This window comes from Mchenga conophoros, linkage group LG20 (assembly GCF_057382185.1).
Source record: "Mchenga conophoros isolate Kocher_MC1m ecotype Shallow Benthic linkage group LG20, M_conophoros_male_GT1.1, whole genome shotgun sequence".
In the NCBI taxonomy this organism is placed as follows: Eukaryota; Metazoa; Chordata; class Actinopteri; order Cichliformes; family Cichlidae; genus Mchenga; species Mchenga conophoros.
Window position 1 is genome coordinate 9,271,405 of NC_140545.1, and position 24,053 is coordinate 9,295,457.

A 24,053-nucleotide genomic window follows, 5' to 3' on the forward strand; every position below is an offset into this window, starting at 1 on the left:
TGTGTTTAGTTTTTTTTGTTTTGCTTTTTTGTTTTTTAGATGTTTAAACTGGTGTGTGCACTCTTTCTTGCTCTCTTTGCTTTCTAACATCCTGGTATTAATTCCTCCTCTACAGCGAGTGATCCTATTTTATTTGAAACATGGCGTTTTGGAAAGGACACAACTTGTCTTTTTGTTTTATTCACTCTGCTCCCTGCCTTTGTCTAAATCTCCTCAGTGTGTGTGCACATTTGTGTGTCTGTGTCGCACTCTGTCAAACGCAGACCTCACATGCTTGTGTTACAGTGTCAGAGCTTTCACAGATTTCTGACATTTGGTTTCAGTGCCCCCTTTAGGCCAGTTTCTGTAACGATTACTAGGATTCTTTTTAACATTACATGATAATTAAGTCCTCTTAGAATCACATATTCTATATATTTAGAAATATATTTTGTTTTCCCTGCCTTGCAGCTGAAAGTGAAAATCCACCGGTACATCTGTACAACACATCACCTGCAGAAGTCCTTTTTTCCTTCCTCCCACTGTCTCTCATTTTTATCTTACCCATGGTGTATTAGCTCCTGAGTGTGAGATCACTCCTCAAGTGTAAAACACACTGACTCAGCATTACCTTCTGTGTGTGTGTATGTGTGTTTGGATACACTTTGCCACAGACATATTATACCAGACAAGGTCTCCGCTTTCTCCTGTCAGAATAACCTATTGATGTCTTTTGGGGTGTGAAAAAAAACTATAAATAAAGAATGTTACAGGAATAATTTGTGTAGATGATGCAGGTTATTTAAATGCTAATAAGCTCTTAAAAAAGCAGATCCAGCGAGTTCCTTTTCACTGACAGCCTGGATCTCTTTTCTTCTTAAAGTCAAAGCCACCGAGCGGTGAATCGTCTCCGGACTCAGTCGTTGCTAACGGAACGGGGTCACCAAGGTAACAATAATAGATCAATTTCAGCTAGATCATCAATTTTAGCCCGTTACTCTAGTAATTTTAAAAAAATTATATCAGTGTGTTGTCTTGATAGCTAAGCATAAGTTCTCTTTTCTCATCAGCTCATTGGTGAAAAGGATCAAGTCCACGTTAGAGCTGGAGTGCTCGGAGGTCAACGGAACAGCCAATCAGGGGGAGAAAATACAGCTTGCTGCCCCGCCTCTTTTCATTCCCTCTGATCTGGGCGACAACACCAGAAAAAATTGGACCTGCCTAACCAATGAGGTTAACAGCTTACTTATACAGAGCTACGGATCCATGCAGCTTATAGTATATTATTTACTATATTTACCTAATAATTAGCTGTATATATTGTAATGTTTTAGCCAAGTAAGTAGAAAGTTGTCTTATTATTCTCTTGTCTCTTGTTTCAGACCCCTAAGATCATTGACACCTGTAAAACATGGGATGGTCCCAGCGGCTCCTGCAGTCGAGTAGGATCACAGCTGGACTTGGAGCCTGTGCAGAGGAGCTACACTGCTCCAGACCGCACTGGCATCCGGATCTACTACAGCCCTCCCACCGTGAGACGCACTGATCACTGGAGAAGGAACCAGGAGGCCGAAGAGCCAGAGCACACTCAGAACGGGAGCTTCTTGCTGGAGGTGAATGGCTCAGATGCCGGCGTAGCTGCAGTGGAAACCCTGGACATTCAGCGTCAACCTGCATCCTCCTTTTCGTCCTCCTATGAGCAGTGGCTGAGCTCCCTGTCCAACCAGCACAGGGAGCTGTTGGAGAGCAGAAGCAGCTGTATTGCCAGATCGATGCCCAGCGTCATCAGTAACACTGTTAGCGGCTCGGCTAACAATGTGGTTGATGGGATGTCGCCCTCTTCTCCTTATCACACCCTGGAGATCGGAGAGATTTCAGCCAATTTAAGTGACGACATGAAGGAAATGACCAACTGTGTTCGACAGGCCATTCGCTCTTCATCTTTGGAGAGAAAATCTGGCAAGGAACCTGGGAGTCAGGTAATGCTTTTTATTAAGGTTCTCAGTTAGTTATTAAAAGGAAAACAAGTTTGTTTTTTGATTCCAATAGGGGTTCACTTTTTTGCTTGTTATCAATAAATATTTATTTTCTCCACACAGGCAGTCGCTGTGTCCACCAGGTCCACACAGACTGCAACCCAATACGTCAGCATTGGTCTTCAAACTGAGAACCTTCCCAGCAGCAGAGGCACCGGGTTACATTCCAAAGTCTGGTCTCCTCGTCCCTCTTCAGGAGCCACTTCCTCTTTGGCATCCGCAAGAACTCGGCAGATATCCACATCACTCGATAAAGTTCACAGCCGCATCGAGAGGCCGTGCTGCTCGCCCAAATACGGATCACCAAAACTACAACGCAGAGTGTCTTCTGGTAAATTTGTTTTATGATTATTAATGTCCATCCATCCATCTTCTTATCCGGGTCGCAGGGGCAGCAGCCCAGACCTCCCTCTACCTAGCCACCTCCTCCAGCTTGTCCAGGGGAACACCAAGGCGTTCCCAGGCCTGCCGAGAGATATAATCTCTACAGCGTGTCTTGGGTCTGCACTGGGTCCTCCTCCCAGTGGGACATGCCCGGAACACCTCACCCAAGAGGCGCCCAGGAGGCCCGAACCACCTCAACTGGCTCCTTTGGATGTGAAGGAGCAGCGGCTCTACTCTGAGCCCCTCCCGAATGGCCAAACTTCTCACCCTATCTCTAAGGGAGACGCCAGCCACCCTTCGGAGGAAGCCCATTTCCGCCACTTGTATCCAGGATCTGATGATGATGATTATTTATGTATACTTTTCAAGTTTTGAGATGACTAACATTGTTGCCTTGTTTTTAGGCTCTACCTCCAGACTGAATGAGGCTTCCTCCTCCAGAGACCGCAGCCTATGGAGCCTCCAGCAGAGACCCATTGGTGGTGGTGGAGGCTCAGCCTGGGCTCGCTCCACCACAACCCGAGACAGCCCCGTCTTGAGCGGCCTCACTGATGGCCTCTCCAGCCTATTCAGTGTTGTGGAACACACTGGGAGCACAGAGTCCCTGTGGAGGGGTGACGTAGGTAAGCGCTTAACAAACCTACACATACTGTACATCAACTCTGTGATGGTCAGAAGTATTAAGTGCCAATAAAAACAGTCACTTTTAAAAAAAATGACACAGGGTTATGTAGTCTTGTTAACTTTTAGTTTTACTGTAAAACCAAATTAATACAGTTTTGTGAACAGATTGAGATGTCAGAGAACCAGCTGGTTGCTAAGCTGCATCAAAAGATATTTTAATTCTTTCACAGTAGAAAAAGCACAAATGAGAAATAGTAAGAGTAAACTCTGCTAACATGAGTGCAGTTTTAAATTTTTTTACCTTTTTTTTATTTTTTGCCTTTTTTTTCCTCGTCACTTGTTACATCATACATTATCTCAGGGAAATTTACACAGAAACACTTTACAATATAACAATAGAGAGAAATGCTCCAGTTGCCATTAAGCAAATACTTGGCAACAGTGGCAAAGAAAAACTCCCTTTTAACAGGAAGAAGCTTCTCGCTCAAGGAGGGGAGCCATATATTTTGAAAGACTGATATTTTGAATCATAAGTACGTAACACTCAGTCCATAAAAACATCTGTTAAGTTAGAACTTAACTCCCTCAAAGCCTAGTTATTCAGAGAAGGCGTGTATTTGCTAACAGCAAACGTTTTAAAGAGCAGCTTCTTCTCAGAACTTTCCCAGCTAACATTTCCGCTGTACGGAAAGTCCCAAACCGAGCTGCTTCCCTTGTAGGTCTCCTTCTTATCTAAAGTGAGCACATGAGCATACTGTAGCTTGTTAAAAAGTAACTCAGCAAACATCCACTGCAGGAAAGAGGCAAGATAGACAATAGTCACCTGTACCAGTAACAATATGCAAGGAAGGAAAACCTCAAGTGTGAAACATGAACCTTCTATGTCTAGGAAGAGATGTTAACGTTTGTATAAATGTATTACTAGAAAGGAAAAGGAGTGCACAAACTTTTGTTGTGAGTAGTAATTCCTGCTCATCACATCTTGAAAATGTTTTTAATATCAAGCACGCTTCTAGCTATCAGCTGATCCTGTTTAGTGCCATACCCATTGTTGATCTCACTTTGCGTCAGGACCAAGCCAGACTGCTAGCCCAGCTCGGCACCTTCCTGCCGCAGGAAAACCCTCGGGGGTGGCGGTGTGTGGATCAGACCCCAGTTCTCAGCGGTACGGTGGCGTGGTCCAGGAATTCTTCAGGAATGTCTGCAGCAGCCGTAGCCCTGGAGGAGCCCCCCTGTCTGGGGAAAGCGCCCAAAGAGAATCTCTCGGCAACCTTGGAAGTTTGGGTGTCTTCAGCAGCGTTGATGAGCCCAAGCCAGAGTGCGTGTCAATGGCTGTTGGGGGACTTGGCACGCTGGCTGGGTTGGGTGGAGGCAACGACAGCGTGACCAGAATCGTTAATAAGAGGTTTATGAGACAGACAGCTGGGGAGGAGATGATCAGCATCATGGGAGGAGGCAAGGAAACCGTGAGCAACGCCGTTGCTACTGGATCAGGGACAGAGGTGAGGTTCATGTAGGATACCTTGGTGTTGCTTGTTTTAGACCAATAATAAAAGCTCAAAGTTTCAATGCTGTTTTTTTCTTCTTCGTTTAATTTCCAAACCCCAATATTTTTTTCGGAAACATGCAATCGACACAAGGCTAAATTGGCCTCGGTACAGTTTTAACACTTTAGCTTAATTAAAAACTGTACACAGCATGCAACAGGAAAAACATTCATACCGCCATGTTTGGAGAAATAACACTTCCATTTCCAATCTTTCCATTTCCCAGGATGCACCCTGCGACTGCGCTGCCCAGTCTGCCTGCTTTGCCAGACCATCAAGAGCATCCACTCGTCACTGCAAGCACCGTCCACAAGAGTCTTTGCCTACAACAGAGGAGAAGGCAGACACCAACAACGAGTGACAACACTACTGCCGCACGCATACGTACAGAAAGCAAACAACGATTCTTCACAGACGCTACTGCCATGAAAACACTCACTGTTGTCACATCACACACCCCTAAAACCTGCCATGTAGGCACACTGCCAAACGTAACACACACACTGATAGCACACTGCATAGACTGCTGAAAAAAACCTACTGCCACATGCGCATAAAAGAAATCACACAAACACACCGAGCAATGCATCAGTTGTCTTGGACTGTACCATTCTAATGCCAAGGACAGGGGGACTAAAACTCCTAATCAGATCTAAACAATACAAGCTACCAGCAGAGCAGAAAAGACACATGCTTTCATACATAACAGAACTAACAATGACCTAAAGAGACGCTACAAAATAAAACAAAGATGTCAGGACTGGAGCTACTAAACACCCCATCAGATTTGCACAATGACAGGTACTACAACAGAATGGAAGATCCAACTTGATGACATCAACCTGCCACCTTGCTGTTGAGCAAGCAGCCATTAAGATATAAAAACAATCAAGGTTAAGAAAATATGGAATGAAAGTGCGGATGTTTCTGTAGGAGACATACAACCATAGACAAGATATTCTTCACAGAGATATTCTGCATAACTCTGAAACCATCAGTCTCCGAGATGCAATCTGGTTAAGAGCTGTGATTTCTCCAGAGATGGTACCTGCAGAGACAGTTACTCACCGAACCTTGTCATAAACACATGAAATTATCCCGCTTAGATTGATTAGCACGGTAACATTCCACCAAGTGTCTCCAACATGGATCTAAAAAAATTCTGCATCTGTTTTAAGTCGAGGACTCGTTTACAGCGTTTCCTTCCTAAAGGAAGAACTTAAAGACTGTTAGGCTGCATATCTCAGCATGACTGCACTTATTGCTAGAAACTTCTTGCTATAAGTGATCTCAGAGACGACCTCCTACTATTTTTTGTTTCTTAGCAAACCTAAGCAACAAAAATACTCTTAGGCTTGGTTTCCAAAAGAACTTTGGCCACAAATACGAAGAGATTTTCTGGCATTGTAGCCATAATTTAAACCTCATAGATTAGCGTAGGTTATTCTCCACAGTCCAGTTGGGAAATTATCATTTGGTTTGACTCTTTTTCCGCAGGCAAAAAAAGTGCCTGTTTGTTATTATCGAGATCTACCTTCGCTGATGTCAAGATTCCTCCTTTAACCTTTCAGTGATGGTGTGATGAAGACATGGTGTCCAGTCCCACAGCACACTTTCCCAACACATTTCAGTTGGTTACATTCCAAAGTCTAAGAGCATGGCATCAGATAGAAATGCACCAATTACAATTGACCTTTTTACACCTATATTCAGAGCTAATAGGCCACAGACGGAGGCAAAACCATCACATTAAATGCATTCCATTTTCCTAGCAAAGCAAATCCAATCCATCCATATACTAACTGCTGGGTTTTGGAAGGAACCTTTCGATAAATCTTTAAAAACGTGATATTGAAGCAGCTTCAACAACAGACTAAAGAATCAGTGAAACAGTGTAGCTGAGCTCAAACTGCTCACTGTCTTTTCTGCATTCCGTTTTTTTATTTGAGGTCATGCTAGATGTGTGTGGCTGTCATGTTTTCTGGTTTATTAGTTCATAAATCCCTTTCTGGTGAAGGGCAGATGTTTTAAAGCACCCTTAACCTCCTTTGCTCTCTGACACACGCCTGCATTGCATTGTAAGGCTGCACTGGTGACGCAGTGTAGAAACCCATACACGTTTTTTAAAAATGTAGCATAAATGCAGTTTTGTAAACAACAAACTCTCAGCAGCACTGACATTTTTTACTCATCATGAAATAATTTCAAAGATTTGTTTTATTTATTTAGTATTAGATTTTTTAAATTTAAAGATATATTATTAATTTATACATATATCACCTTTTCCCCCCTAACTGACAGTTACAACAATATAAAATATATTTCTGAAGGATATATTCGCATCCTTCATTCGCAACAGAAATATTAAGGAGTGATACTTTTTAGTGGATTGAACATTAGAAAATAATGTAATTTAATCATAAACATATTTGGCAGGGTTTTGAATAACATTTTGTTTTTTTGGCTTTTATCTCTGTTTTTATTTTTTGCCATGTCTTTCTTTTTTCAATCAATAAACAGATATTCAAAGTGCCTGTCAGATCACTTATTAATAGTCAGCTCACACCAAAACTGGACTCTGTTAAAGAAAACTGCAAACCCAGCAGGCCTTTTTTAAATGAATAGGGTTGTTTTTATGCATGTAATTACAATGCATAAAGTACTTAAACAGATGTAAGAGCAGAACTTTTATATCAAGGGTTATCTGCACTGTATGGAGAGTAAATTATTTTTGTTTAGTTATGTTTATTTTTATGGACGTTTTACTGAAATTTTGCCGGTTTCTAGTCTTTCTGTCATGGTGCTACTCAGTTTAAAGTCTGCTCTGGACTTGCTGCCCTTTGACAAGGCAGTCCACTCAGTTTTCTATCCATCTATTCTAACGCGTCTCTTTCACTTCGTGTTTGAGCAGTAGACCAGCGTTTCTCGGCTTCTAATGACTCAGCAGTTTAAAATAGGGCATTACACAAACAGTGCGTGTATTTAAATAACACACCGAAGAAAACCCACAGTCTAAATGTTGCTGTCTCCTCTCCAACCCTCACAACTGGTACAAACCCAACTGCATGAAAGCAGGCGCTGCTTCAAAAGCTACGGACCCAATTACCACAAGGCTAGACTGATTTTTTTTTTCCTTTTTAACCACAGCATTACACAACATGCAGTCCTACCCAAGCAGTCTGATTGGATAAACCACCGAAAATGAATAACCCCGTGCATCCAAGTGGACTGAAAAGTCAAGCCTTTTCGACATTCCGTGACATTTCCGTAATTTAAGGCTTTGCAGGAAGGATGCACTGATAGTGGAAATGTGTGCCAACAGCAATTTTTAGCATAAACGTCTGGCCAACTGCCGATGCTGACTCTTCATTATAAAAGAATAACTGAACTGCTGTAGACCTACTCTCCCTCACGCTGTCATTTTACGTCTATGAAGCACATACAGGAAATGAACTGAATCCTAAAACATATTCTTAATAAGAGAAAAGCAAAAGAAAGGGAGCAAGACCTAAAAAGGAAAGATACTGGTGCTGTTGATCAGAAACATGACCAAGAATGATAAATAAATACTGGAAAGACTTGTGACATATTAAATAGATACCACAGGCTCCGAATGGCAAGAAAGTGAGGTTCGTGCAACTATCTATAGAAGTCCTGTATTACATTTTTTTCCAGTCATGAGGTTAAATATGCTTAAAACTGGCTTTGACACATTTGTGACTAAGTTAGCAGTCAAGTGACTAGCTATTGTACCCGCTAACTACACTGATGACTGTGTAGACATATTAGTAATGATGAGCATTGATAAAACTGCTGCGCTTCTTTTCCATTCAGTGAGCTCCTCATACGAGAGGTCTGTGTATCCATTAAAAAGGCAGAAGCTCTTACACTGTGGAGAATCTAACAGGAGCAGACTATGTCGGAAATTAATCTCCGTGGCATGTCTGAAACGGCCACAAACCAGTGCTTAAGTCATCCCACAGTCTGCCCCACTAAACACTAGAATGAATAGGCTCAAACCACAAAGGAACTATTATCCTGCACTAATATGAGACTTTGCCACTATATCTTTTTTTTTTAGACATACTCCACAACTATAAAATCAATCACGGTCTTGGATCGGTTCTCGAAACCTTTTCCACTGAGTTTCAGATTCAAGCACGTAAAAAGGTGAAAGTGCCATGGATGCCATAAGCAGGCCGGAAGACTTTGTTCTTTACTGAAATAACGCTAAAGCTTTTATTTTGAAACTCCTGATGACACACATGAAACAAAATTTCTAGATGGAAAGTTTACCGGGATCTGTTCTACCTCTGACACGTGTCATTAAACACTTTGATTCGGGTTTCTTCAACATATTGATCATCATTGGACATTTTAGCCTTATAGTCTCATTGTCTTATACGCTCACTGTCCACAAGAAGGTAACTTTAGTGCCTTTCCTCTACAAAGATGTCTCGGTTCAATTAAGGCTTATTTTTCTGCAAATGTCTGGCTCCACCTAAGTACGTTCTGTATGATGACGCCACACATAGTTACACCTGGACTTAATCGTCTTAATTTATCATCTTGTGCATTCATGTCCGGCAGTTTCTAAATGACACGCAGCCTTAGGAGGGGTTTTTGTGTGCAGACCTACAGCTGAATGACAATGTGGACCAATTTACATTTTAGTTCAATGTTTTTTTTGACGGACAGCATGACGTCCTGGCACATCTTCAAAGCACGTGCATATAACTGCCACGTTGCTGCATTCGCCAAACAACAGGGACTACTGGAGTTTTATGTTTTTCACAAAAATGCAAACAAATTAATTGGTTTGTGTTCATTTAAACCATGATAATAACTTATTGTATTTTCATATTTTTGCTATTGTATTTGATTTTTATTAGAACAAATACAAGATGCAGGATGTCAGAGCTGGACATGAATATTAGATGACATTTACTACCAACTGGTTTTCTATGAGCAGAACTGTTCACCGCAAAATGAAATGAATATATTTTACCTCTGGCCTGCCTAGATTATTTCATTGTAACTTATTGTAAGATTTGGAGAAATGTCTTCTGCCTTATGTTAAATATGATAAAAATAAATTTTCTTCTCTTGTGGTGCTTAAAGAGACAAATTATGATTGGAAAAACTTGTCATAAATGCATAAATGTCTCTTTTCATTAATCATTTGTGGGATACTCAAATAAATAAATAACTTCCTGCAGGGACTACTTGGAACTATTTCCTCTGGTTCCACTGGCCAGATGTGAATTTCATTTTGAGGTCAACCGTCCCATGATAAAATGAAACGTCTCCAGTTTCTCTGACTCTGACCTCCTCAGTCAGTTGTTTCTGCCTCTCCAGCCTTCTCACCTGCCAATCAGGTGTTCCTTATGCTCCACCCCCTCAGGTTATAAGCATGAGGCATTTCAGCCACTACAGAACAGATTTGCAGGTCACACATCACCAGCCATTGACAGATGACTTCTTACAGGTTGCATGATGCAAACTGCAAGTCTTATTGTTTCCTGTGTGTCTGTAAGCCTGTCGAAGCAACGTTTTTGTTTTTTCCCCAGCTTTTTTAATCTGTTTCCATTTAATCTGTACCATCTGTTCTTATGATCATTACATGCTGGGAATCTATACGTGAATATTAAGCTGTTCATAATGTTGGCTAAACTATTACCTAGAAACTGCCTGTATATTCGCTTTATATAGCCTATACTCTTGTCTTTTTTTAATACTGCTTGATTCTTAAATAAAAGGGGAATGCTATGAAAGCAAAATAAAATGAGTACACAGTAAGAAAACATGTCCCTTGTATTGCAACTTGAAAAGAAAGGTCTGTACTCTGTCCTTGTCCTTACTTCTTTTTCTTTCTTTTTTTTTGAGAAAAGCTGAATATCAACAGCTGATCTGAGCCAGGTCACTGTGGACGTATGTAGCTCTCTCCCTTTATAGGCCACACTTGAGCATTTCTTCTGTACATAGAAGCGTTTTCAAGCTGATGGAGAATAAAATGTGGCAGCCAACATTAATAGGAAGATGAGAAAATTTGATCCAAGTTGATTTTTAAAGGGGTTGGTGATTTTGTTTTGTTTTATCCAACCAGTGTAGCTTGTAAAACATGACATTAAAACTGCCTCCTGTTTGTCACAGACTTCACAAATAAATGTTTGTTGAATTTTAAAGGAGCTGTTCTCTTGTCGTGTGTACATTTTTTTTTCTTTTTTTCTATACACATTTTGACTTCTGCAGTGTTTCACTGACACAAACTCAGTTGCCGGTAGTCAAGTGAGACAGAAGTAGTTTCATATCAAGTGGATCTTTCCATCTCAGTTTGTTTAAGTTTAGGCAAATTAAACCAAGTTAAGGTCAGATCATGCAATGCAGGCACCAGTGTCAAAGACATCAAGATGCCTGCATTGCATCTTGCCTGCATCAAGATTTATAAGATGTCTTATAAATGCTCACTGCTGCAGCTTTTGTCAATTCTACACCAGAAAACTAATGTCTATAGGTAATGTCCATTTAATTTTAGTGGTTTGTTTTTAATGAACTGCACTCCTGGTTTACTTGAATGACTGGACCTGATATAAGAATTGTACTTGTTTATTGCAATTCTAGGAGTAAGAATTCAAATTGAAAAATTTTAAAAATCTAATTAAAAGATTTTCAAAACAAATATTTTAAGAATTTACAGAAGCAGAAAGGGTAACGTGAAACTTTGAACCCCTCACAGTATCTTGAGTTTAGCACATAAATGACACTATATTGTTGTTATTGTGTATTTTTCTAAATGGCACAACACCGGCTTTGCCTCAAAGTTATCAAGCGCTATCTCATCTGACCACACTGGCCATAAATGTCCAGAAGCATGCATACATATACATACACTCACTGGCCACTTCATTAGTTACATCTTGCTGGTATTGATTTGAACCCCTTCTGAGTACTAAGGGGGAAAATCCTCCATACCATTACACCACCACTAACAAGCCAAATCATTGATACAAGGGTCATTGATACATTTTAATCCATTTTATTTTGTTAATGCCAAATTGTGATCCTACTTATCCAAATGTTGCAGCAGAACTGGAGATCATGTTTTTCCTATTTTCCATTGTCCACTTTTTGAGGGATCCCATGCACACTGTAGCCTCAGTTTCTTGTTCTTAGCTGTCAGACGTGAGGTCATTTGCTGCTGCAGCCCATCTGCTTTAATGTTCTCATTATGCCTTCAGAGCTTTTCTACATCCCTTGGTTGTAAGTGCTTGTTTGAGTTACTGTTGCATTCCTCTCAACACTATCAGGAAGTCTGATCATTGTATGACATAAACTGGGCTCTTTTTTTATAAACAAAACTGAATTGAAGAGGTGTACCTAATGAAGTGGCTTGTGAGTGTAGAAAAATTGTTGAAAAAAACCCAGATCTTACTGACATGCTTAAATTCATAAGTATTTATCATCTCTGGTAGGGGATGCAGAAGAGCTTTAGCAGTGCTCCATCTGATTAGGTGGACTGGACAGATGGTGTTTTATTGAGACTCAGCTTTTGGAAAATGCACACAATATAAAAGCTCGAATTATACAGGAAAATAATTAGGCAGCAGTTGACTTCCTGCTCCCTTTAAAAACAGCCAAAATTGCTTGCTAAACAACATAGCATTTGATCTAGTTTTGTGTGAAGCTATAAGAGTTCTATTCCTTTGTCTTTAAACCCCCATGTGGCTCTGAGTGACAATAACACTGTGTAGGTTGGAAGGAAATAAGATCGAATGAAATGTGAATGTGATCAGAAGGATAGGAAGAAGAAAATATCTCCAAGGAATGGAAGAGGAACAACAAAGAGTAAAAAGCTCCTCAACAATGTGTGAAACAATCTAATCCATCAGTCTTGTTTGTACGACTAAAGCAGAGGAAAGTGAAGATGGACTCTCGGGCTGCCGAAAAGTGTTGCAAAAGAAGATCGTGAGTGGGAGTAAGGAAGAAAGAGTGTTTCCTGTAGGATCCCTGTGAGGCTCTATATAGGAACAATTATGCTTTGAGTGCACTAATAACATCAGCACACTTTCATGCTCACAAGAATAATGTTAACGTGCACATTTAGCAGGCAGGTGTTCCATGTATTACAGTTTAGCCTGGTGACACATCAAATCCCCTTTAGTTTGGTCACTACTAGATTGCATTAACTGGAGAGAGACTCACCCTCTCCTCTTGCTTCATTTTTGGATTTGCACAGACTTTGTGCAATTTTGTATTTAGGGCCAAATTTCCACTTGGAGGAAATGTTTGATTGTCTCTTACCGTGCAAGAAGGATCACATTAGTGAAATGTGCACAAATACATGAAATAACATATAATTACATACGAACACACTGTTATCAAAGTCTCTTTAAAAAGTACCCCTTATCGCACTATGAAAAGAGAAACTGGATTTCTGAGAAGGTAAAATTTAAAACACTTAATAAAACCTAACATAATAAAACCTAAAGCATCTTCTTACACTCACACGTAGTTTTTAACTTCCAGTTTATGTAATTTTAAACATGATAGGGCAAACGTTCTTACCTTCTTCTGACACCATGCAGTCCTAGGACCATGTGTCAGAAAAGGATGCCCCACCTTCAAATCATGCTTGAGTTGATAGTGACTCAAACACAGCATTGGACTGAAGTTTTTCACTTTTCCAAACACCCTGATTGGTTGGCAGCATTTCAGTTTACGTGTACTGGGCATGAGGGTTAAAAAAAACTTTCTGTTGCCTTGGAGCAACGCTGTGCTGTAGAGGGTTAATGCATCCATCCATATTGCACTTTATTACTTCTGTTCCTGTGTACCATCATTTAAGATCCTTGATCTGCCTTGGTGTACCTTTCAGTCTGATTTACTACCTCTTCCTCCATCTACACATCCTCTAAGAGCAAAAACAAAGTAGAGAACAAGCACCAGCAGTCCTGGAGAAACAGGAAGTGACCTCTTTATAGCAACATTCGAGAACAAAGGAACCACTTCCTGTTTTGACCAAACATATGGTAGTGTGGGGTAGTGAGTTTTTTTAGTGGATAATTTATTTAGATACTCCAATATCTAGATTACAATTTGTTTTCTTTCATTCAAACAAATGATTTAATTCTGTTAATGATTTAAACTGTAATGTTATGGTCTCTTTTTACTTTCTTTCCTTAACACAGACACTCTTATACACAGGATGTGCATGATATTATTAAAGGGAAATTCTTCTTAGGTTTGCATACCAAATAATCAATATTAAGTTTTCTTCTGGTATAAAACATTACATAATGTTAGCAGGGTTTTTTGCCCTGGTTTGCAGGGTGACTGATGTATGCGGATAGTTCCAGCTTTCATTTGATGAGAATAATTCCAAACTGTCTATTATATGTTTGTATGAACACCAAGTACTCACAGACAGGTCTATTAAGATTTTTAATGTTTACTCCATACTGCCACAATTTAAAGGGAAGTAATATACAAGACTAAAGTTCAGACTTCCAAGTGTTGTCTGCAAGTGTTGAATTCAGTTTTATAGCTGCCCAAAAAGGTGTAAGCAACACAAAACCCAAACTTATTAAGTTATAAAAAGGGCAACTGAGCATAATTTATGAAGGTAAAAACACCCACAAACAAGCAGAAACTGAAATCCTGGTAGAGCATTAAACTAATCATTCAATGTTATGGGTCCCATATTTCCGCCAGGCACAGAGTGCAAGAAATTTGCATCTGAGTATTAGAGACGTTTCCTCGATCTCTCCAAACCTGAGTAAAAGGAGTAGTTGTGCAAAAGTTGCTGTAATTCTTAAACTGTTGATGCTTTATTTCGTTAATTACAGTTTCAACTGCTTTAAAATCTGCTGTGGTGTTGTTCAAAGACCAAATTCTAATACTGTTGTTATGCAATAACATGAGGGATCACTCTAAGAATACATTTCAAATTCTAAACCACAGCTACAATTTGTGAAAGTGCAAAAATAATAGTAGATAAACCAATTAAGTATAGATTTACCCATTTCACAACTTAGTACACCAGTTGATTCTGTGGATTATCCTTAAAACACAGTTGACCTGAGCTCAAAATCCCCATGCAAGAGTCAAAATAAGGTTTAGCTTTAACTTCAGGGCTGTTTGATTCCTTGTTAATCATACCAGCTCAGGCTGTGGGATTACAATAGGCCAAAACATCTAAGTTTGCCACATGTTTTTCTCTGACTTTGAAAAGTTAAACCTAGCAGTAGAGGGTTGGCTCAAACTAATGAACGGATTTAACAAACATTTGGGAGCACTGCAGAATCTGGATGTGCTGAGATTAATGATGTAGATTCCTGTGTCTGTGTGTGTAAAACAAAATAGAAAAACAGAAAATAGGTCAGCGTTAGAGGAAGCCTATGAGTTATTGTCTATATATCTTATACAAGAGCAGTCACAGAGGGGATGCAATAATGCCAGTGTAATATAATAATTTTTTTAATCCAAAACTGTAAGCTGTAAGTGCCTGTACTGTAAGTACAAGCACAAAATAAAGTTATACGAACATCCTAACTCCTCTTATAAAGGAACCTACCAATGGTAGACCCAAACCCAGGACCATCATGCTGTGAGGCAACAGCGCTGACCACTGGACTGGACCACTGGACTGGACCACTATACTGGACCACTATACTGTTTAATTTTACATTCACTTTCAGTTCAGTCCAAGACGGTGGCTGTTTACACTTCTACATAATCTGCATTCACAAAAAGCTCAACGGAAGGTCAAACACAATGAGATCCATGTCACCCGTACCACACAGCTCACTTATTATGAATTAAACTTACATTAATTGTCTCTCACGCTGCAAGACCAAAGCATGTGGAGGATGCAGGCATCAATTCCACTACTACTCACGTGCTAAGCAAGAGGTAGAGGGATTGAGTTAATCCCCCCACATGTTGTGACATTATAACACAATCATGATCTGAAGACAAGCAAACCCTAAATAATTTCAGTTCAAGTGTTAGCTCATCGGTCATAGCTCACTTATGATAAAATAAAGTTAAATTATTTATACAAGTTTCATCTACTATAACATAATGATAGAGGACTGTAATAGCGGAATGTTTTTGTTTTGCAAAGAATGAAGCGTGTGGAGGATGCGGGCATCGATGCCGCTACCTCTCGCGTTCTAAGCAAGCGTTCTACCATTTAAGCTAATCCCCTGTCTTGTCAATGACACAGGTTACATTCAACTGTATGTATGCACATAAGTAAAACCATTACTTCAATCACAGGGGATCTGTTTGTAAAATTGCATATGTAGCCGAATGGTAAATTAATAATAATATTTGCTTAAGGGTTAACTGCAGTTTTCCAAAAAAACTTAACAAGAAATGCATCTTTTCTTTTTGTTGTGGATGTGGAACGGGAATGTTGTGAATGAGTTAAATTGTTGGTAAGGAATTGTTAAATATGCACATAACTCATTGAAACATATTGGTATAATTGTAGTGCAGTGGCAAAACGTCAGTATTTTAACAAGATGATGTATTTCTTAAATGTATGATGCAAAGGACCTGTATGTGCAGCGTGGAGCGGCCATTTTCTCCATGTAAGGGATAAGTTGCGAGATCGTCTGTGTGCTCCAGTATTGCAAGTGAGCTTAGATTTCTGTGGAATGTAAGTGTTTATAAAAATGTATGTAACACTTCCACATTTTTTTAAAGGAGCCTTGTGTGATTTAGCTCTTTGTATTTTGTTCTGCACAGACAGAGGCCACTGCCGTATTTTTGTGTTTTGTATTTCATTTCATTTCTTTTATTCCTCGTATTGTATTGGCACATCTTTGTTTAATCGGTTATTCTGTTACTTTGCCACGTTACCTCTCGTGCTGTCGATGTTCAGTACAAGTCCATATGGCCGCTGTTTGACAAAAGTAAAGGTCAAAGGACATTTTTTTGGTTTATTCAGTCGTCATTGACAATAAAACTGCACATTAAGAACCCCAGTAATTGTGTCCTGTGTGGCTACCCAGGCTACACATATTTGAAAGTTAAAGAGTAGGCTGTAGCTCTGGTCCTCCGGGATTCATACCCTTTGATTATGGACAGTCCATCTGTCCCCACTTCTCCTTCTGGGATGGACGTACTGATGTGTGCTCTCGGTCTTCAGTATTCTTGGGGACTGCCTAATCTTCTTGGTCACAGTTAAGATACCACGGTTTATACAAGTTTCATTTACTATAACATCATGATAGAGGACTATAACAGCAGACCATTTTTGTTTGTGCTTTGGAAAGAACAAAGCGTGTGGAGGATGCAGGCATCGATCCCGCTACCTCTCGCATGCTAAGCGAGCGCTCTGCCATTTGAGCTAATCCCCCTCCTGGTCTGTGTCACAGGTTACGTTCAAGGGCATGTATGCACATAAGTAAAACCATTACTTCAATCACAGGGGATCTTTCCATAAAAATGCATCTTTGAAACTTACAGAGTAGGCCGTAGCTCTGCTTCTCTGGGATTGATACCCTTTGATTATGGACAGTCCATCTGTTGCCTCCCCACTTCGCCTTCTGGGATGGATGTACTGATGTGTGGCCTCAGGTCAGAATCAGAATCAGAATCAGGTTTATTGGCCAAGTATATGTGCAGACACATACAAGGAATTTGGTTCCGGTAGATGGAGGCTCTCAAGCACAGCAATGTAAATCACACACACACACACACACACACACACACACACACACACAGGGGGGGCAGGGGGGGGGCATCCTTTCTGCTGCCCCTACAGTCCGTTGCAGTCTGCTCCTGTCCTGTTTAGTGGCTGCTCCATACCAGACTGTGATGGAGGAGCACAGGACAGACTCAATGACCGCAGTGTAGAACTGGATCAGAAGCTCCTGTAGAAGACTGTACTTCCCCAGTTGTCTCAGGAAGTACATCCTCTGCTGGGTCTTTTTGAGGATGGAGTTGATGTTGGTCTCCCACTTCAGGTCCTGGGAGATGGTGGTACCCAGGAACTTGAAGATGTTCACAGTCGACACAGGGCTATCTGATATGGTGAGGGGGGGCAGAGTTGAGGGATGTCTCCTGACGTCCACTGTCATCTCTACAGTCTTAAGAGTGTTCAGCTCCAGCCGCTCAACTTCCTGCCGGTATGCAGACGCATCACCATCCTGAATGAGGCCAATGACGGTGGTGTCATCTGCAAACTTTAGGAGTTTAAAAGCCGAGTTCTTGGAGGTGCAGTCGTTAGTGTAGAGGGAGAACAGTAGTGGTGAGAGGACACATCCTTGAGGGGCACCAATACTGAGGGACCAAGTTTCAGAGGTGATCTCCCCCAGCCTCACTTGTTGCTTTCTATCTGTCAGGAAGCTGGTGATCCACTGACAGGTAGCTGGTGACACGCTGAGCTAGGAGAGTTTGGAGGAGAGAAGTTCAGGCACGATGATGTTAAAAGCCGAACTAAAGTCCACAAACAGGACCCTGGCATAAGTTCCCGGGCAGTCGAGGTGTGGCAGGATGTAATGCAGCCCCATGTTTACTGCATCATTCACCGACCTGTTTCCCCGGTAGGCAAACTGCGGAGGGTCCAGCTGGTGGCCTGTAATGACCTTCAGATGGGCTAACACCAGTCATTCGAAGGATTTGATGACCACAGACGTCAAGGCGACAGGTCTGTAGTCATTCAGTCCTGTGATGGTGGGTTTCTTGGGAATAGGGATGATGGTGGAGCGTTTGAAGCAGGAGGGAACTTCACACAGCTCTTCGGTACTCTTGGGGACTGCCTAATCTTCTTGGTCACAGTTAAGATACCACGGTTTATACAAGTTTCATTTACTATAAAATAACGATAGAGAACTATAATAGCTGAATGTATTGGGGCCTCCCCACTTCACCTTCTGGGATGGATGTACTGATGTGTGGCCTCAGGTCTTTGGTACTCTTGGGGAGCGCCTAATCTTCCTGATCAGAGTTAAGATAGTACAGTTTATACAAGTTTCATTTTCCATAGACATAAAGATTATGTCTATGTTACCATAACATATAACAGTGGAATGTTTTCATTTTAGAAAGATCAAAGCGTGTGGAGGATGCGGGCATCGATCCCGCTACCTCTCGCATGCTAAGCAAGCGCTCTACCACTTGAGCTAATCCCCCTTCTTTGCAATGCCACAGGTTACGTTCATGTATGTATGCACATAAGTAAAACCATTACTTCAATCACAGGGGATCTGTTTCTACCATTTGAGCTAACCCCCCCTTTTGTCGTGACACAGGTAATGTTCAAGTGTATGTATGCACATAAGTTATAACTGATTTATTTCAGTAATCTACTTGTGCACATAAATAAATACATTACTTGAATAAATCACGGCGGATCTGATTGTCACAAATGCATATTGCAGTGTGTGATGTTTAGTCATTTGTGACGAGGCATATTTAGATTCCAACCAAACTAAAACACAATGAGATATATATATTTTATTTACTAATAACTCACATACTTTGTAGCAAAGTGGGGAGTGCTGGCACAGCTGTTACAGAGGACTCAAAGATACTGCTGAATAACTTTTAAATGTCGCTCGGTATGATTACAAATTTATTTAATTATTTAACCAGACCACCATGCTGCACCATTATACCATTCACTTCCAACAGAGTGGGCATACATGCTTACACTTCGATATAATGTGCATTTACAACAAGTTCATCAGATCATCAAATTTCCTGACATAGCCACTCCTAAAAAAATTGGCAGCTGTCTTGAATGTTTTCTGATGGATTGTTTGTAAATGAACTTATGACACTCCTAGACTGATGGGCAGCAACAGTTTCTTTTCTTTATTGCTGGCCGTTGCTGTTGTCTCTCCTTCGCAATTTGTTAACACACACCTGAATGCTGCAGACTAGCAAAGTACCAAAACTTCTGTGTTTGCAAAGGTGCTCACACTTGCTGGTGATGAGGTAGTCGAGTGTATTTTATTAACAGCACGTTGCTCCTACTTATCCTCTTAATTCCTACTGTAGCATTGAGAGTGAACTTAATTTTCCACTCAGTCCTTCTGCATTTTGTTAAATAAATAATGGCACAGGGTACTATGTCATGTGATTCTGTTCATCTGAGGTCATATTTACCTGATTTTAAGACCTGCTGAAGACCAGATATCATACTAGTAATTGTTTTATGTCCTGATATGTAAAACCATAGGATTGAAACGGGGTGCACCTTCTTTTTCACATGACTACATTTACAGTAAAAGAGCTACCTGTATTCCAAGCAGTGACTGTAGAAAACATTTTTATACAATCAGTGATTTCATTCAGTTAGCAAACTGTGCAGTCAAAGCCTAAATGTCAAGCCAACAAATCTAGCAGTACAATCAGTCGGAGCTGGTATCTCTGAGTGTCGAGAATAAGAATAAATTCATCCTTCAAAGCGTAACTCATAACTTGATTTTTACCATTCATGTAACACGTTTGGTTTAGGGATGAGCTTTCACTTTCTGGTCCTATTGATGCCATATAACTGAAAACACATTAACACACACAAACAGGAACAGATGCACAAACACAGGATACAGTCAACGAGTCTCCACTAATTAAAACTGAACATAGGCTCGTCACTTGCCCAAATGTACACACACACACACACACATGCCTACTCTAAGAGGAAGGGAGTGACTTCCCTTTGAGTCATTATTACTTTAAATAAAAATATAAACACATGACCTCATAAGAAATCCAGCTCAAGTGATCACCAACTTCTGCATTAAAGAAAAGATAAGATAAAAAAAGCGTACTAATAAGAGCAACGAGACACACAGTGTGATTCCACTTCCACTTACTTTTTTTTGTACCAGATAATCAAACCAGCATACAGGAAAATGTTGACGGATGACCTTAAAGCCTGTATTGATAGCATTAGCTCAATACAGAGGGCCAGAGAGCACAAGTAAGCAAGACAGAGGAAGATCACAAGAGACATGCATGATCAGATGATAAACCTCGCCCTTAGTTACTGTTGCTATGCCTGCCAAGACTGTATTGTAGCACACAAACAGCACAGTGTTATGCACCTGTCTGGTTCAAAAAACACCAATGGATCAAAAAAAAAAAGACAAGAGACCATGTAGCACATGAAACTTCTTTATATTAGATAAATATAAGATAACATAACCATAAGCAAACTGCAATTAATAAAACTCTATCAAGACAAAAACAAAAACAAAACAATAAATACATAGTATGGGCTTTTCCTTCCTGTACCAGTAAAATATTCTGCCCCACACACACACACACACTTTGCAATTAATTTTTTTAAATATAATCTTCACATCATTTACGTTTAATTTTATGTATCTTAGAGAATAGTTCTTCCAGTCTCTTGGAAACTGCGTACTGACAGGAAGTTGATTTGACTCGGTGTGTGGTGCCATCTTGTGACGGAAAATATGACAGGCCGTCTGTGGATTTGTGCTAATTATATTCATGTAGGAAATGAGAGAAAATTATACAAAGAATTTAATCACTGACTGTAAAAACAAAATAAACTGACAGAAGGAATTTCCACAAAACATGTACGACTGAATACAACCAAATGTTGCGAAGCCAAACATGAACACAACACCAGACAGATGTGAGTGAGATGAAACAGCATTCATTTTTATGTTATTTGGACTTACCTTGCACTAGCACAGAAAAAAAATGTAATTTATATGCTGGAATATGCAGAAAATAGGTTTAAATGTTAAACAAATTTCTTCCAGTCAGAGAATGTTGCATATAATTTAATGTTTGCTTCATGGGTAAAGTTAAAAGATTAAAACTAATAAAACTAGTTTCAAAAAGAGACTTTTTCATTTGATTACATTTTATATGATGGATTATGCAGAAAAAATAGAATTGGGCTGAAAGATCTATCGCTTTATTACCTATTCAGGTTGTGAATCATTTTTTAAAAAGTAACTAATTGTTTTTAACTTTGCAACCACATTTGTAATTTCCTTGTTTAAGCAATTTATCACATTAGACAACTTTTATTAGTAAGGGATCGCGTGATCTGTGAGCTGAATATGTGCGCAGCTGATTAAGGAGCGAGTGTCTGCGTGTGTGGCATTCTTCTAAACTTCTAAAAACAACAACAACAACAACAAACCTAAAAACTAAATTACCGGCATTTAACCACTGAAATGGTTTCCTTCTGAAGTCCTTTTTTACACAAACGACATTTTCCTATTCATAATATGGCCCTGGTGATTTCTTTGTTCTTCTTCTTTTTTTGGTCCTTTTATTATTTCTGTAAAACATAAACAAAACATGTCTGTCTTCAGCGGTAAATAGTAAACTGCTAATGGTAATGATAAACTATCATGCGCTCATATAATTGTAAAAAAAGAAACATGTTTTCATAGGATATTTTTTCCAAGTACTGCCTTTCATTTGTAAGACTTTGTCTTTCAGCTGTCTGATAAGTCAGTCATTTTAACTGCCATCATTTTAGCATGATAGCATCAAAACTGTTAACATGCCAGGGGCCCTTCTCCTTCTGGGATGTACGCGCAGATGTGTGGCCTGAGGTCTTCGGTCTTCTTAGGGACTGGGTGACCTACCTGGTCAAAGTTAAGATACCACCGTTTATACAAGTTTTAATTACCATAACATAATGATAGCGGAGTAAGACGACCGTGTCAGCGGAAAATCTTTGCTTTTATTTGTAAAGAATAATGCGTATGGAGGATGCGGGCATCGATCCCGCTACCTCTCGCATGCTAAGCGAGCGCTCTACCATTTGAGCTAATCCCCCCTACTTGATACTGCGGGTTGTGACCCGATGATGAACTGAACACTACAAAACCCTGATACATTTTAATTCCATTGTACGTATGCATATTATAAATAAAGCACAGCGGATCTGTCTGTAAAATGCGCATTTGAAACTGTTCAAATATGAGACGCGCCAAAAAGGCAGAACTGGCATTTTTGCTCTACACATGCACATTAACTTAACAAGCGTTCCACTTCTAATCAGTAGTTCCTGTGCTTGTGTCATATTCTTCATAATGACTGACATTGTCATGACACAGCGTCATCGATTCACTGTTCGAAAGAAATGTGCACACAGTGTCCCTACCCTACTGCAGTGTGTGATGTTATTTAAAGGTTTAACACTGATGCTTAAGAGGCTCATTTAGACAACAAAGCAAACTAAAACACAATTAGATGTTAAGTTTTTCCCATTTACTAATAACTCACATATTTTGTAGCATAAAGAGTTCTTATGGCACACTGTGAAATATGCGAAGTGGCAATTATACGGACTCGGGGAGTGCTGGCACAGCTGTTAGAGGGGACCTGAAAGCTATTGCTGAATAACTTTCAAATGCTGCTCGGTATGATTACAAAAGTGTATAATTAAAAGTTTAAAAGTGCATTAAGCTGGTTAGGCATTCTGAATGCTTCAACCGCACCATGCAACAGAAATGCACTGTTTTTGTAACTTACTGAGGATATTATTTAAGGATTCGAGGATTCAGGGATTATTGATTACAACTTGATGTAGTGCCCAGGGGAAAAAAAAGATGGGAAATGTGACTTTCCATGACCACACAAAAGCTGTAAGAGTAACTAGCTTTACTCGAATATTTTTGAAAAGTTAAAATTGCTTTAAAACGGGTTGTCGGGTCACCCTTCATGTAAGATCCACCTCCAGTTCAAAGTCTTGCAAGACCTTCGGTCAGAAGTGATCATTTGATGGAGCTGGGACTGCACAGTTTATCAAATTTTAATCTGGATACGCTCAATTAAATAGCCACAATTTTGACTATAGTCAAAAACATTTTGGAGGATGCGGGCATCGATCCCGCTACCTCTCGCATGCTAAGCGAGCGCTCTACCATTTGAGCTAATCCCCCTGGTGCTCTCAACAACGCAGCTCAGGGGAAACAAGGTTAAATGTCAGATAAGCTTTTAGAAAGTTAAAATAATGTATCTGGAAGTGTGTATTTTTGTATGAAACCGCATTAAAGCATGTTTGAGAACTCTCCCATATCCTGTAAGGAAAGGATAGAAGTCTTAAGCCTGTATTCATTCTAATGGCAAGCAGAGTGAGACTTGTTAAGGTGCAAAAAGAAGGTATGTTACATAGAATTCATATCTACTAACTTTATTTGCTGGCATGCTCCCTGTTGAAATGAAGGCCAATGTTAGATATCCATATTCAGAACCACACCTGCTGACATGCAAAAACATCTGCTGGAAAGGGATTAGATGACCTCAACAGATCTGACAGATGGTTATTTCATATTCCAATACTACCTTGCCACATGAGATACCGCTGGCTCCTCCCTCTTGGCTGACTACTAGAGTGAGGAGTGTGTTTCTCTGTTTCTATGCATAGATTTACCTGAATGTAACAGGAGTGCTATGAGAGAGAGCAGAAACACTTCAACATGCCACGATCCACTGTGAAACAGTGCATACGCTGTTAATATTTTCC

General features: G+C 40.0%; 1 protein-coding gene and 3 non-coding genes across 5 annotated transcripts in view; 1 reads left to right on the plus strand and 3 right to left on the minus strand.

The window, feature by feature from the left end:
- Nucleotides 1-10,755, plus strand: part of mtcl2 (microtubule crosslinking factor 2) — an 88,961-nt gene extending 78,206 nt beyond the window's left edge. For both annotated transcript variants that reach the window (XM_085260509.1, XM_085260510.1), the window contains exons 18-24: nt 863-927; nt 1,050-1,212; nt 1,362-1,958; nt 2,079-2,346; nt 2,804-3,022; nt 4,095-4,525; nt 4,797-10,755. In XM_085260509.1, coding sequence (XP_085116635.1) covers nt 863-927; nt 1,050-1,212; nt 1,362-1,958; nt 2,079-2,346; nt 2,804-3,022; nt 4,095-4,525; nt 4,797-4,931 — 1,878 coding nt within the window. In that variant the 3' untranslated portion in view covers nt 4,932-10,755. The remainder of the gene's footprint in view (nt 1-862; nt 928-1,049; nt 1,213-1,361; nt 1,959-2,078; nt 2,347-2,803; nt 3,023-4,094; nt 4,526-4,796) is intronic.
- A 7,887-nt stretch (nt 10,756-18,642) lies between these two features.
- Nucleotides 18,643-18,715, minus strand: trnaa-agc (transfer RNA alanine (anticodon AGC)). The gene has a single exon. It is a non-coding gene; the product is annotated as a tRNA-Ala (tRNA).
- A 3,573-nt stretch (nt 18,716-22,288) lies between these two features.
- trnaa-agc (transfer RNA alanine (anticodon AGC)) lies at nt 22,289-22,361 on the minus strand. Its single transcript has one exon. It is a non-coding gene; the product is annotated as a tRNA-Ala (tRNA).
- A 1,035-nt stretch (nt 22,362-23,396) lies between these two features.
- trnaa-agc (transfer RNA alanine (anticodon AGC)) lies at nt 23,397-23,469 on the minus strand. The gene has a single exon. It is a non-coding gene; the product is annotated as a tRNA-Ala (tRNA).
- Between the last annotated feature and the right edge of the window lie 584 nt (nt 23,470-24,053).